The sequence below is a fragment of the Microcaecilia unicolor genome, chromosome 5 (genome assembly GCF_901765095.1).
Source record: "Microcaecilia unicolor chromosome 5, aMicUni1.1, whole genome shotgun sequence".
Classification (NCBI taxonomy): Eukaryota; Metazoa; Chordata; class Amphibia; order Gymnophiona; family Siphonopidae; genus Microcaecilia; species Microcaecilia unicolor.
In genome coordinates, this window is record NC_044035.1 from 149,683,512 (window position 1) to 149,699,408 (window position 15,897).

At 45.0% G+C, this 15,897-nt stretch overlaps 1 protein-coding gene across 1 annotated transcript in view; it reads left to right on the forward strand.

The window, feature by feature from the left end:
- The window catches only part of CDH23 (cadherin related 23), a 1,475,307-nt gene that overhangs the window by 308,657 nt on the left and 1,150,753 nt on the right, over positions 1-15,897 (forward strand). Inside the window, exon 6 of the mRNA XM_030204991.1 lies at positions 3,141-3,269. Coding sequence (XP_030060851.1) covers positions 3,141-3,269 — 129 coding nt within the window. The remainder of the gene's footprint in view (positions 1-3,140; positions 3,270-15,897) is intronic.

The following is a 15,897-nucleotide window of genomic DNA, read 5'->3' on the forward strand; positions in this document are numbered from 1 at the left end:
TGAGATAACTCTCACTGTGCGGCCATATGGCAGGGATCCCTTATTGCCACCCATTGAGGTGGCGACAAGGGCTCCAATGCTAACCTGGTGGTAACTGGGCAGCGGGCGACGATGCCCGATTACTTACGGGTTACTGCCACACTAGCCATTTCCGAGGGGGTTTTTTCCCCGGAAATGGCACACGCTCATGGCAGGACTACCGCCGGCGGCTGCGTTGGGCTGGTGGTAGTCCCGAAAGAGCGAGCGGTAAGCCTGTAAAAGGGCCCCTAAATTTGTCATAGTAGTTTCATCAACACATGCTGCACGTCCATTTTCAGCAGAATTTTTAAAAAGGCCTTTTTTACAGGCGTGCTGAAAAATGAATCTGTGCGCATCCAAAACACGCCACCACACTAGCGCAGCCCATTTTTCAGTGCACCTTAGTAAAAGGATCCCTAAGTAATCAAAACCAGCCGTGTAAACATATTTATATATTACATTTTTACAGTTAGGGAAATGTAGAAGATAACATCTAGTTCCAGGTCTAGCATGTCTGATTGATAGTTTGATTAGGTCTAGCATAGTCAGGTGACATTCCAAACAATATTTTGTATATAATGGGCTAGATTTGAACCTTAATATTGCCATATTGCCCTAATTGGGAGCCAATGTAGCATTACAAAATGGGGTTGCCCTTTCATACTTTGATTTCCTATATATCAAGTGAGCTGCTGTATTTTGAGCGGTTTTAATTCTAGGAGGAGGAAAAAGGAGGCATACATATGGGTTGGCCTTCATGTCAATTCTTGCAAAGATGACAATAGATTAATAATGGAAGCAAGGCAGAAAACCCTGATTAGGGGCTTGGATACACATGTATAAACAAGTCCAGCTCTATGAGAAAACTGCTTTTGAGTTGCAGGTTAAGAGAGAGATAATGAAGAGGCTTTGGGTTTCTATTCAATGGGTTGCATAGGGTCACATATAAGGAAACACAGTTTGTCTCAACCTGTAGCCTATAAGGGTTATTATTATTACCACTGGTATTATTGTTAGCTCTAATAGCAGGAATATATACTTATCAGTATTATAAGTGGGGAGGGAAGGAAGATTGGGGATGGGAGACAAACAGATATAAAAACTGCCACATTGACAGGGGCATTTTTGATATGACGTCTAAGTCAGCCTGTGGACGTTTTGCACTAAACGTTCCAAATCTGAATAGCAAATGTAACCATTTTTGAAAAAGCAAAACATCTATCTTTTTTTATTTTTTTTTTTTCGAAAATTCCATTTGTAACAAGGTTTTGTGCTCTGTGCTTTTATCTTTTCAGGCCATTTTTGAAAAAAAAAAACCATACAAGTGAAAAACGTAGAAGCCATTGGGATGTAGGAGGGGCTGTACAGTGCAAAATAAAGCAGACAGATGTAAATTCTCAACACCAACATAATTCAATCACTAAACTGAAAATAAAATCATTTTCCTACTTTTGTAGTCTGGTGATTTTACTATTCCAATCAGCTTGTTCCCAATCTTTGGTTTTGCTTTCCTTTGTCTGTGCTCTTAACTCTGTTTCCAGAGCCTCCTTTCCATTTACTATTTCTGTTATTTTCTCCTGCCCTATGTCTGTTTGGCACTGTTTTTTCATATTCAGCTTTCTTCAATTTCTTTGCCTCCTTCTCAAATATATCTTGTTTTCCCTCTTTCTTCCCTTCATCTTCAGCCTGTCTCCCCTCTTCCCTTTATGTGTAGCATGTCTTCCCGTTTCCCTTCCATTCATGTGTAGCCTGTCTCCCGTCTTCCCTTCCCTATTTGTGCAAGGTGTCACTCATTTTTCTCTGTGGTATTGTCTCTCCTCCTCCCCATCCCCATTCCCTCCCATAGATTCAATATATTTTTCTACCATCTTCCTCCTATCCCTCAGGCCTCTCATCTCTACCACAATTCTACAAACTTTACTGTTGCCAGCAGCTATTAGAACAGGCTAGCCATCTAGAAGCTTTCTCTCTGCTGCAACACTCCCAGATGGAAAAAAGAAGTTGCGTCAGAAAGAAAGACTGTGGAGCTGGCCAGAAGAAAACCTATTCTAATAGCTGCTGGCAAAGAGAGACCCGAGGGATGGGAGGAAGAACATAGTGAGGCAAATCCAGACCTGAGGGGGAAGTATACTGATTCCGTTTGGGGTGGCAAGGCAATTTTTTTGGATAGCAGTTGCTGCCCTGTAGTGATGACTGTGACCTGGAAGGGATTCCCATGGACTCTACGGCACATCTGAGGAGCAGCTGCAGCACACCAATATGCCGCAGCACACCGGTTAAAAAACACTGCAGTAAGAGGTTGAACTTTAGTTTGCCTGTTACCATATGTTAAACTGCACATTATTGTATTTTTCTCAGCTTTTCTTTGATGGGGCACATCACAGGAAGATAGTGGGCATGGAAATGTTAACCAGCTAGTGCGTTATACTTAGCATGTGCACTTAACACTTCCTAACAATCTGCAATAAAAAATAGAGAGAACACCCCCAAAAGATGCTGTGTTAAATCTGGGTTTAGTGCATGATAAAATCCAGTATGTACAATATGTTAAGAGTAAGACCAGATAATAGTGCACTTTTGTAAATGGACTCCTTTATTGGTCAATTATCAACCAAAATGGTAATATAGTGAAAATAACTGACAATTTAAGCATGTTTTCTTGAATTATCATTAGAACTTCTATTTTCTAGCTAATTGTGGTCTTTTCAAAGTACAAAACCAAAACCAATGTTTAATCACTGCTTTCACTCCAGAGGTAGTATTGCTGGGTATCTTTTCCAGTGGCATGAATATGTACATTTGTGTCACTTTGGAGTTGTCAGCACAAAAAAGGATAGTCCAAGAAAAGCCAGAGGAGGGCTGGGAATCATAGCGGAAGTGGCATTTTTCCATTATCAATCCAAAAACAACCTACTTTAATCTTTTTGTATTGTGCTTGTTTTCTCAGTGTTTCAGTTCAGAAGCCCTAATTATCATCACCAATGCTCATCATGTTTTAATGATTTCAACTCCTATAAAATCTTTGCTGAACCTTGTGGTCATGGCTAGGAATTATCACCAGGAAAAAAAGAGAAAAATCTCCGATACTGATAAGGTGAATTTTTGTTTGTGTTCCGTCACAGGATCAAGACAAAGTGAAGCCTCTGTCAACTTTGGCTAACTTGGCTATTACCATCTCAGATGTACAAGACATGGACCCGATCTTTATCAACCTGCCTTACAGCACCAATATCTATGAGAATTCCTCACCAGTAAGCAAAGTTATCCCTCCCTTCCCACTTGGATAAATACATAAAAAGCTGCTTTCGCTTCCGGCAAAACTATCTATATGGTTTTTAACACTGGAAAGTAGCACACAGTTTATCATATGGTGAGATTTGTGTTTTGCTGCTCTGTTTCTTTAAGTCAATACTTAATACAGGAGCCCTTTTACAAAGGCACGCTGAAAAATGGCCTGTGGTAATGTTGACATGTGTCATGGGTGTGCACAGAATCATTTTTCAGCGCATCTGTAAATGTCTTTTTAAACTTTTTGCCAAAAAATGGACGTGTGGCAAAATGAAAATTGCCACGTGTCCATTTTGAGTCTGACACCTTATTGCCAGCCATTGACCTAGCGGTAAAGTCTCATGTGGTAACCGGGCGGTAATGATCAATGCTTGTCAAATGCCACTTGGTGCACGCCCAATATGCGGGTCCAAAAATAATTTTTCGGATGCGCGCCAAAAATGAAATTACTGCAAGATCCACGCGGTAGCCAGGCGTTAACTCCATTTTGGCATGCGTTGGGCACGTGTAGACGCTTACACAGCTTAGTAAAAGGTCCCCACATTGAGCATTTGCATTAAAAAAGCAGTTTACCTTGATATTAGAATTTTACTGTTCTGGTAAGCAGCATTCTTTTGGAGTCTCATAATGCTGTTATACTGTAGATCTGTTAACCTTTGTAGTTATGGAAGCCAAATTAACCTTCGTCATAGTTTCTTATTCTTTCTCCTTAATGAAACTCTGCTCCCTGCCATTATGTGAACTTAAAAATTTGGAGGAGTTTATATTATTTTTTCCTTTATTATTGTGTTATGCATATGTTACCTTGCAGAGAGAGAGTTCTTGTAATACCCAATATTTCGTTTCAGGTTTGTACATTTGTACTCTTGACAATATAACTGCTAAACAATTGCATTAAATAAAAAAAAACAAATTAGCCTTCATCTCTGCCCCCTATACTCCATAGTAGTGATGCCTTGTGGAATAAAATGTTGGGTGGTCCAAGGCTTCCAATGGCTCACCCCCTTCCACTGCCTTACTTATGTCATTTACATTTGCACTGTGACAAATTATCCTGCTTATTTTCGAAGGAGAAGGGCGCCCATCTTCTGACACAAATCGGGAGATGGGTGTCCTTCTCCTAAGGTCGCCCAAATCGGCATAATCGAAAGCTGATTTTGGGTGTCCTCAACTGCTTTCTGTCACGGGGATGATCAAAGTTCAAGGGGGCATGTTGGCAGTGTACCGAAGGCGGGATGGGGGCGTGGTTAACAGATGGGCGTCCTCGGCCGATAATGGAAAAAAGAAGGGCGTCCCTGACGAGCATTTGGCTGACTTGGTCCATTTTTTTTCACGACCAAGCATCAAAAAGGTGCCCAAACTGACCAGATGACCAGCAGAGGGAATTGGAGATGAACTCCCCTGACTTTCCCAGTGGTCACTAACCACCTCCCAAAAAACAACTTTTGTCTTTTTTTTTAGAGTATGTGCTTTGCTATACCTCCGTCCCTGTGATGGATGTGGATGTTTCTGTGAGGACATCCATGCCTGTGCTATGACTCTGACACCCTCTTTATTTATTTAGATTTAAGATCACAGGTAGCAGCAGGGGGATTTGAATTGGCCACCTCTGGATTGCCAGACCAGTGCTCTAACCACTAGGCCACCCTGCCACTCCTCCACTCCCTTGAAATTTGGCCATCCCTGCAGGGAGGGGCAGTATGCAGGTCCCTTAGGGGGGGGTATGTGTGTGTCAGCGGAGGCATAACAAAGGCATGGACGTCCTTCTTTCAAACATTTTGGACGTCCTCAACTGCCGTCGCAGGGAAGGACGTCCTCAACTGCCGTGATAAGTGCTTTTAGCAAGGAATTTCCAATTCTTTACATCTACTTATGTATTACAATTTATGGATTGCCTATCAAAAATAGGCTCTGGACTATTTATAAATTTCTAATGTCTAAATATCAGTGCAACAAATACCCGCTCCTGACCAATAATTTTCATTTTAATTTTTAAGCAGCCAAAATAAAAGTTTGGAGCAAAGGAGGAAAAATGACTGCAGTTGACTGTGGTTGGTCACCTGATGAAAATTGAATGATTCCCCTGTTAGGATTATCACATTTTCAATGCCACAGTTCAGAGTTTTGATCATTGGTCTAAAAAACCTCCACATGAAAATTTTATTTTTGAAGAAAATTTTTACATTTATAATAATCAGTTCATGTTCCTGTTATAAAACTTGAATTCATCTGAGTGAATTTTTGACTGTGTGAAGTTACACACGTCAGCAGTGAGCCAAGTTTCCCTGAGGAAGTCGGGAGGTGAAACGGGTTCCTGTTTGGACATTTCCTGCAGCCTGAAGCTAAATTATGCTTTCTCATATTTGTGAGTGAAGTAACTGTTGAAACATTTGGATGCTTTGATATATTTGGACTCTTTGATATACTGCTATATTCTTACGATTGAAGCCAAAAGCCAAGATGAATACAACTTTTACAACAGGAGCATGAACTGATTTATTATAAATTTTAAAATTTTCTTTAAAAAAAGGAGGTCTTTTACAAAGTGCCTGTAAGCCCAATGCAGACTTACTGCTTGCTAAAACGGACGTACTGCTGGGCTACTGTAGAAGCCTGTTGGTAGTTCCCACCCTCAGCATGCGCCATTTCCAGCGTTACAAAAATATTTTTGTAGTACCAGTATGTACCCGGCAGTAATCAGGCAGTGCCACGTGCTGTCCAGTTACCACTGGGTTAGCGTGGGAGCCCTTACCACCTCCTCAATGGGTTGGAGGTAAGTGCTTCCCCCTGAAAAAAAGAAAAACCTGGCTTTTACCCACTATGGTAAAAGGGGGCCTCGGTGTGCATCAAAACATGTGCCGATGCCAGATCAGGCCCCTTTTTGCCGTAGCTTCGTAAAAGGAACCCTGAAACTTTCATTTGGAGTTTTTTTTAGACTGATGATTGAAAATGTGAACTGTGGCATTGAAAATGTGATAACCTCAATTTTCATCAGGTGACGAACCACAGTCAGCTACGATCATGTTTCCTCCTTTCCTCCATGCTTTTATTTTGACTGGTTAAAAATTAAAATTATTGATTGGCTAGGAGTGGGTATTTGTTGCACTGCTCCTTTTTTGGTTTTTTTGTTTACAGATATTAGAGTGCTGTCTCTAGTTTGGGTATTTTTTTTACTTTGAATAAGTATCCTATAAACATTTAAAAAAATTATAACCAGAAGACACAAAAACAGCAAAGCATAAAAATGGTTAACCAAATCAAAATATTAGGGTCCTGTTTACTAAGCCGCACTAGTGTTTTTAGCGCATGCTAAAATTAGTACACACTAAACGCTAGCGCTGCCCATATGTTCCTATGGGCGATTTAGCGTGTGCTAATCATTAGCATGTGCTAAAAATGTTAACACGCCCTTTGCATTGCTTACTAAACAGGGCCCTTAATGTTAACAGAACATAAAAATCTAACGTTACATTACAGATACCATTTATAGGCCGCACATACAAAAAAATTTAGGTCAGTGCAGATTACAATTAAGAATGGGGCATTCCCTAGATCAATGTAAATTCTAAAGTCAGCAGATATCCAATACTAAAGTTATCAACTTGTAAATCTATGAAACAGCCAAGTTTTTAACATCTTACAAAAACTGGGATAGCTAGTTTCAGCACGTATATTACGCGGTATTGTATCCCACCAATATGCAGCTAAACAAGAAAATGACTGAGCAAATTCAACTTTATAGGTCAGGCCCTGGGGGAAAAGAAATTCAAGTACTGTCTTGAACCAATGGCATAGTTCTTCCTGTACACAATGATTAGTGATGTCATATATTTAGATACTTGACCATATAAAATTAGAAACATTAGGCAACAACATTTATAAAAAACGATCACACCTCCACTGGTATCCAATGTAGTTTGCATAATAAAGGTCTAGCACTTTCAAACTTGTTGGATTTAAATATAAGACTGGCCGCTGTATTTTGAAGTAGCTGTATTCTTTGTCAAATTGATGCACTGCAACCAACATAAATGATGTTACAGTAGTCCAGGTGACCTAACACTAATGTCTGCACAATTAACTGAAAGACATTGATTTTAAAGCAAGACCAAATTCATCTTAATTTCCAAAGAATCCTAACTATCTTTGCAACCGGCAAATTCATCTGATGTTTAAAGGTAAGATGTTTATTCAAGAAAATCCTCAGAATTTTCAAATGAGGCTCTAATTTGTATCTAAATCCCTTAATTACCACCTCATCTTCAGAAATTGACTTAGGCAGATGACTAATTAATAAAAATTTAGGACCCCTTATACCAAGCTGCGGCAAAAGTGGGCCTGTGCTGGTGTCAGAGCATGTTTTTGACGCATGCTGAGGTCCCCTTTTACCCCAGCAGGTAAAAAGTAGGTCTTTCTTTTCTTCAGGAAATAGCTGCGCAGCAAGTGAATTATTTGCCACGTGGCCAATTTGGGGAGAACCCTTACCACCACCCATTGAGGTGGTGGTATGGGCTCCTGTGCTGACCCGGAGGTAACCAGGCAGCGTCCAATTACTGATGGGTATACACTGGTGCTACAAAACTAAAAATATTTTTATAGTGCTGGATAGGACAGTGCACTGGGGATGGGAACTACTGCCGGATTGCTGCGGTAAGCCTGCGTTGGGCTTACTACCATTTTGTAAAAGGGCCCCTTAGTTTTTTCTGCATTCAGCTTTAATTTAGATGATACAGACCAATTTTCCATACAATTCAATGCCTGGTCAAGTCTTGATAATATGCTTGATATATCCCCTTTAAAAGTGATGTCATCTGCATGTATGAATGAGCTGAAGCCCAATGTTTCCAACATCCTCCCAAATAATTTAAGAAACAAAATAATTTGTACAACTTAGCATTCACCACATAGGTGCCGACTACGTGGGTGCTGTGGGTGCTCAAGCACCCCCAATATTTTCCCGGCCATCAGTCATCTGAAGTTCCGGTTCCAACATCCCCAGCCCGACCTACCCGCCCACTTCTCCCTCAACAGCCCTCCTTGCTTTCCTGCCACACAGCCAGTACTTAAAACTCATTTTACCTGACTGAAGTCGTGACTGCAAAAGAAGCAGAACAGAACAGGCTCACCTTCAGCCTTCCCCTTCACTCTCAACATCCCACCCTTGCAGAAACAGGAAATTAGGGCGGGACGCTGAGAAAGAAGGGGAAGGCTGAAGGCGAGCCTGCTCTACTCTGCTTCTTTTGCAGTCATGACTTCAGTCAGGTAAAATGAGTTTTAAGCCCTGGCTGGGCTGCAGGAAGGCAAGGAGGGCTGTTGTGGGAGAAGAAGGTGGGCAGGTCAGGCGGGGGGGGGTTGGAACTTGAACTCGGGGGGCAGGTGGGGTTTGGGGCGTCACTGGACATGGAGGGGAGGGCAGAGGAGAATCGCTGGACATGGATGGAAGGAAGGGGAGAGAGGAGAAATCGCTAGACATGGAGGGGAAGGCAGGGGAGAGAGGAGAATTGCTAGATATGGATGGGGGAACAGGGCAGGGTAGAGAGAAGAGTTGCTGGACATGAATGGATAGAGGGAAGGGCAGGGGAGAGAGGAGAGTTGCTGGACATGGATAGGGGAGGGCATGGGAGAGAGGAGAGTTGCTGGATATGGATGGGTGAGGGCAGAGGAGAGAGGAGAGTTGCTGGACATGGATGCAGGAGAGGGCAGGAGAAATGCTGGATATGGATGGAGGGAGGGGAGGGCAGGGGAGAGAGGAGAGTTGCTGGACATGGATGCAGGAGAGGGCAGGAGAAATGCTGGACATGGATGGAGGGGAGGGCAGGGGAGAGAGGAGAATTGCTAGATATGGATGGGGGAAGAGGGCAGGGTAGAGAGAAGAGTTGCTGGACATGAATGGATAGAGGGGAGGGCAGGGGAGAGAGGAGAGTTGCTGGACATGGATGCAGGAGAGGGCAGGAGAAATGCTGGACATGGATGGAGGGGAGGGCAGGGGAGAGAGGAGAATTGCTAGATACGGATGGGGGAAGAGGGCAGGGTAGAGAGAAGAGTTGCTGGACATGAATGGATAGAGGGAGGGCAGGGGAGAGAGGAGAGTTGTTGGACATGGATGGAGGGGAGGGCAGGGGAGAGAGGAGAATTGCTAGATATGGATGGTGGAAGAGGGCAGGGTAGAGAGAAGAGTTGCTGGACATGAATGGATAGAGGGGAGGGCAGGGGAGAGAGGAGAGTTGCTGGACATGGATGGGGAGGGCATGGGAGAGAGGAGAGTTGCTGGATATGGATGGGTGAGGGCAGAGGAGAGAGGAGAGTAGCTGGACATGGATGCAGGAGAGGGCAGGAGAAATGCTGGATGTGGATGGAGGGGAGGGCAGGGGAGAGAGGAGAGTTGCTGGACATGGATGCAGGAGAGGGCAGAAGAAATGCTGGACATGGATGGAGGGGAGGGCAGGGGAGAGAGGAGAATTGCTAGATATGGATGGGGGAAGAGGGCAGGGTAGAGAGAAGAGTTGCTGGACATGAATGGATAGAGGGGAGGGCAGGGGAGAGAGGAGAGTTGTTGGACATGGATGGAGGGGAGGGCAGGGGAAGAGGAGAGTTGCTGGACATGGATGGAGGGGAGGGCAGGAGAGAGGAGAGTTGCTGGACATGGATGGAGGGGTGGCAGGGGAAAGAGGAGAGTTGCTGGATATGGATGGGTGAGGGCAGGGGAGAGAGGAGAGTTGCTGGACATGGATGCAGGAGAGGGCAGGAGAAATGCTGGATATGGATGGAGGGGAGGTCAGGGGAGAGAGGAGAGTTGCTGGACATGGATGCAGGAGAGGGCAGGAGAAATGCTGGACATGGATGGAGGGGAGGGCAGGGGAGAGAGGAGAATTGCTAGATATGGATGGGGGAAGAGGGCAGGGTAGAGAGAAGAGTTGCTGGACATGAATGGATAGAGGGGATGGCAGGGGAGAGAGGAGAGTTGTTGGACATGGATGGAGGGGAGGGCAGGGGAAAGAGGAGAGTTGCTGGACATGGATGGAGGGGAGGGCAGGGGAGAGAGGAGAGTTGCTGGACATGGATGGAGGGGAAGGCAGGGGAAAGAGGAGAGTTGCTGGATATGGATGGGTGAGGGCAGGGGAGAGAGGAGAGTTGCTGGACATGGATGCAGGAGAGGGCAGGAGAAATGCTGGATATGGATGGAGGGAAGGGCAGGGGAGAGAGGAGAGTTGCTGGACATGGATGCAGGAGAGGGCAGGAGAAATGCTGGACATGGATGGAGGGGAGGGCAGGGGAGAGAGGAGAATTGCTAGATATGGATGGAGGGCAGGGTAGAGAGAAGAGTTGCTGGACATGAATGGATAGAGGGGACGGCAGGGGAGAGAGGAGAGTTGTTGGACATGGATGGAGGGGAGGGCAGGGGAAAGAGGAGAGTTGCTGGATATGGATGGGTGAGGGCAGGGGAGAGAGGAGAGTTGCTGGACATGGATGCAGGAGAGGGCAGGAGAAATGCTGGACATGGATGGAGGGGAGGGCAGGGGAGAGAGGAGAATTGCTAGATATGGATGGGGGAAGAGGGCAGGGTAGAGAGAAGAGTTGCTGGACATGAATGGATAGAGGGGAGGGCAGGGGAGAGAGGAGAGTTGTTGGACATGGATGGAGGGGAGGGCAGGGGAGAGAAGAGAGTTGCTGGACATGGATGCAGGAGAGGGCAGAAGAAATGCTGGACATGGATGGAGGGGAGGGCAGGGGAGAGAGGAGAATTGCTAGATATGGATGGGGGAAGAGGGCAGGGTAGAGAGAAGAGTTGCTGGACATGAATGGATAGAGGGGAGGGCAGGGGAGAGAGGAGTGTTGGACATGGATGGAGGGGAGGGCAGGGGAAAGAGGAGAGTTGCTGGACATGGATGGAGGGGAGGGCAGGGGAGAGAGGAGAGTTGTTGGACATGGATGGAGGGGAGGGCAGGGGAGAGAGGAGAGTTGCTGGACATGGATGCAGGAGAGGGCAGGAGAAATGCTGGACATGGATGGAGGGGAGGGCAGGGGAGAGAGGAGAATTGCTAGATATGGATGGGGGAAGAGGGCAGGGTAGAGAGAAGAGTTGCTGGACATGAATGGATAGAGGGGAGGGCAGGGGAGAGAGGATAGTTGTTGGACATGGATGGAGGGGAGGGCAGGGGAGAGAGGAGAATTGCTAGATATGGATGGGGGAAGAAGGCAGGGTAGAGAGAAGAGTTGCTGGACATGAATGGATAGAGGGGAGGGCAGGGGAGAGAGGAGAGTTGCTGGACATGGATGGGGAGGGCATGGGAGAGAGGAGAGTTGCTGGATATGGATGGGTGAGGGCAGAGGAGAGAGGAGAGTAGCTGGACATGGATGCAGGAGAGGGCAGGAGAAATGCTGGATGTGGATGGAGGGGAGGGCAGGGGAGAGAGGAGAGTTGCTGGACATGGATGCAGGAGAGGGCAGAAGAAATGCTGGACATGGATGGAGGGGAGGGCAGGGGAAAGAGGAGAGTTGCTGGACATGGATGGAGGGGAGGGCAGGGGAGAGAGGAGAGTTGTTGGACATGGATGGAGGGGAGGGCAGGGGAGAGAGGAGAGTTGCTGGACATGGATGCAGGAGAGGGCAGGAGAAATGCTGGACATGGATGGAGGGGAGGGCAGGGGAGAGAGGAGAATTGCTAGATATGGATGGGGGAAGAGGGCAGGGTAGAGAGAAGAGTTGCTGGACATGAATGGATAGAGGGGAGGGCAGGGGAGAGAGGATAGTTGTTGGACATGGATGGAGGGGAGGGCAGGGGAGAGAGGAGAATTGCTAGATATGGATGGGGGAAGAAGGCAGGGTAGAGAGAAGAGTTGCTGGACATGAATGGATAGAGGGGAGGGCAGGGGAGAGAGGAGAGTTGCTGGACATGGATGGGGAGGGCATGGGAGAGAGGAGAGTTGCTGGATATGGATGGGTGAGGGCAGAGGAGAGAGGAGAGTAGCTGGACATGGATGCAGGAGAGGGCAGGAGAAATGCTGGATGTGGATGGAGGGGAGGGCAGGGGAGAGAGGAGAGTTGCTGGACATGGATGCAGGAGAGGGCAGAAGAAATGCTGGACATGGATGGAGGGGAGGGCAGGGGAGAGAGGAGAGTTGCTGGATATGGATTGGTGAGGGCAGGGGAGAGAGGAGAGTTGCTGGACATGGATGCAGGAGAGTGCAGGAGAAATGCTGGACATGGATGGAGGGGAGGGAAGACAGGAAGAGATGCACATGGATGGAGGGGAGAGAGGAGAAATGCTGCACATGGATGGAGGTGAGGGAAAACAGAGGAAGGAGATGCACATGGATGGAGGGGAGAGAGGAGAAATGCTGGACATGGATGGAGGGGAGAGAAGAGAGGAAGTGAGATGAACATGGATGGCGGGGCGGAGAGAAAGGAAAAATGCTGGACATGGATGGAGGAGAAGGGAGAGAGGAATGAGATGCATATGGATGGAGGGGAGTGAAGAAAGAGGAAGGAGATGCATACTGACAGAGATAAGGGAAAGGGAAAAGAGGAGAAAAACTACACTTGGATGGAGAAAATAGATGCTGGATGGAAAGAGGGAAGAGAGGGGGCAGACGCTGGATGGAAAGGAGAGCCAGAGGGGGTAGAAGCTGGATGGAAAGGGGGAAGAGAGGGGGCAGATGCTGGAAGGAAAGGGGAGAGAGAGGGGGTAGACGCTGGATGGAAAGGGGGGAAAATTAAGATCGAGGAAAGAAAAAATAAGAGACTGGGACCAATACAATTAGAAATATTAAACAGCCAGACCACAAAGGTAGGAAAAAATAAATTTTATTTTTAGTTTAGGATAAAGTACTGTGGTAGCTGTGTTAATAAATATAGAAAATGAAAGTAAGGTGGTATCTTTATTGGACTAATTTTAATATATTTTTGACTTATGTTTGGAGACCAAACCCTCCTTTCTCGTGTCAGAACAGAATACCGTAACAGCAGTATACTGTCCTGACCTGAGGAAAGAGGTTTTGGCCTTTGAAAGCTAATTGAAAAATGTATTTAGTCCAATAAAATGATATTATCATATTTTCCATTTTTTTGTTTTATTTGTATTTGTTAACCTATAGTATAGTGATTGAAATATGTCAATTTTTGAAATTTGCATCTCTTTATATTTGCACAGTACAGGGGGACTGAGGGGTGGGACTGTTCAGGGAAGAAGTCCTGGTGCAGGTTGCAGGCAGCCTATGAGTGGCGCTGCCACTGCCCAGGTGAAGACTGCAGCAGACAGGATTTTAAGGTGGGGGGGGGGGGGGGGGGGAAGAACGCACTGCTTGTAAATAAAAAAAATTTCAGCACCCCCAATCATTTTGAAAAGTTGGCTCCTATGATTCACCACATGTCTGAATCTCAGAAGGTCTTATTCTTAATATTTTTGGAAGATTATTTAACATAGGGCAGACCAGAATATGCTCAAGATCTTGACATAGCCAGCTTCTAATGGCATGTGAAGAAGGTCATTCCTACCCAATCTTAGGTAATGGCCTACTCGCTCTTTCAATAACCCAGGCTTATACCATTCAGCCCTTGAATGTTAGACAAATTAGTTTAAATTGAGGTGGAATAAAATTGGTAGCCAATGTAGTGTGGTCAAAACTTCCCAACATGATTGACCTTAGATAGGTTTGTCAGAGCTCATGTTGTTTGGGAATGAGTAGTCTGTATGGAATAGATTTGCAAACGGCAACATCAGCTTATTCTCAAAGTAATATCACCTTGATGCTGTCAGTTGTCAAATTTCAACATTTCTCCTATTGTTTCAACAAGGTCTTTTCTCATGATAAAGTCCAACTTCTTCAACATTCTTCAAACCACTTTCTGTTTCTTTCTAGGATTGTCTTCCTGTCTTGTATTCTGTGTTTAGTGTTTCATTCTCATTGAAAAACAACAAAGTAAAACTAACAAAATATTTTTCCTACCAAAATATGTATTTATTTCTGTCATTTAAGATATGTACAAAGAAAAAATAGGGGAGGAAAACCTCGCTCAAAATCAACCTCAATGGTAATACAAAACAAGTGAGTAAAGACTATGAATGTGTCTAACACCACTCATGCAAACAAACCTGGGGGAAAAGACCTCATGACCTGCTATTGCAAGCCTTAAGCAATCAGACCATCATGGTCATATATGTGCACTTTATAATCGTCGGTCAAAAAAACCCCAACCAACCACAAAGGTTGTGTAAAATGCTTAATACTTTTTTTTGTTTTGATTTGAAAACTTTTTTTATATTAATTTTGTCATTCATCAAGTTCAAACAAACAAAAATCCAAAAAGAAATTGTAACTAGAATTGTGTAACCACTGCCAAACAATCAAAAAAAGATAAAGATCCAGCTTGACTTAACTGGCTGAGCTTGACTGTATGCAATTCTCCTGAATGGAGTCCGAACCCGACGGACCCGTTTCACCAAAAAGGCTTCCTCAGGGGACACAGGATAACCAGTTCAGGCTCAGCAGTAGTGCTTCGCGAATGCTCCGTCTCTTGGAGCCTTATAAAGTCTTTAGCGTTTAGCGCGAGCCTATTTTTAACACGCACTAAAAACACCAGCATGCCTAAGTAAAAGACCCCCTAAAATCCCTGAAAGGTATTGATGCATCTTTTCCAACGAAGGAGAAGCTGTAGAACTAGAGGTCATAAAATGAAGATACAAGGATGTAAACTTAAATGTAGTATCTGGATATATTGTTTACACCAATAGGGCTGTGGATGACTGGTGGAGGTGGTAGAGACAAAAACTGTGATAGAGTTCAAAAAGGCATGGGATAAACACAAAGGATCCCTTAAAAGCAAAAGGATAGAAAAAGAAATATAAGGCATTTCTGCTCAAAGTAAAAGTTAAATGATTTTCACACTTTAAAAAAAAAGCATGGGGGGGTTATCCAAGAGAGTGACAATTAGACAACTGGGGGGGGGGGGGGGGGGTTCAGAGAAAGAGCCAGACACTGGGTCTAGCAAGCAATGGAGAGATGCCAGACATGTGGGAGATGCTGAGGATGGAAGCGGGGGGGGGGGGCGCTGCGCCAAATGTAGGGCGTTGAAGCAAGTTGGCTTAGGGCACCCTAAATCTTTGAGCTGGCCCCGATAGATCTGGTATGCACTATGCAAACCATGACAGCAATGTTAACACCCATTCTCCTGCCCTTTTAAAGCACCATTCCTATGGTTTTCTATCTTTGTCAATGTTGGTCTGGTGTCTCAGCAGTTCCTTCTCTCACATGTTCAGACGATTTATCTAGAAAATTCTCTACATGTTTGCCTGGTGAAGCATGCAACACATGTCCCATGTGTGTAACTCCCCTGGGCTGTGGTCATCAGAGTGAGGACAATATAGGTGAGCAATTCCACATTTTGTTTCTCCCTTGCTGTATCTCGTAATTAAATTCCTTTCTACCACTGCCTTTATTACACTTTCACTTTTCTTCCCTCAGCATCTTTTCTTCCTCTCACCTCTATCTTTATCTGTGGTCCCAGCATGCCTTTGCTTTATATGTGAAGCAGGCAGGAATACCTAATCTAAAGTGTATATATTACCTAATAAAGTCCTTCTTATTTGGGATT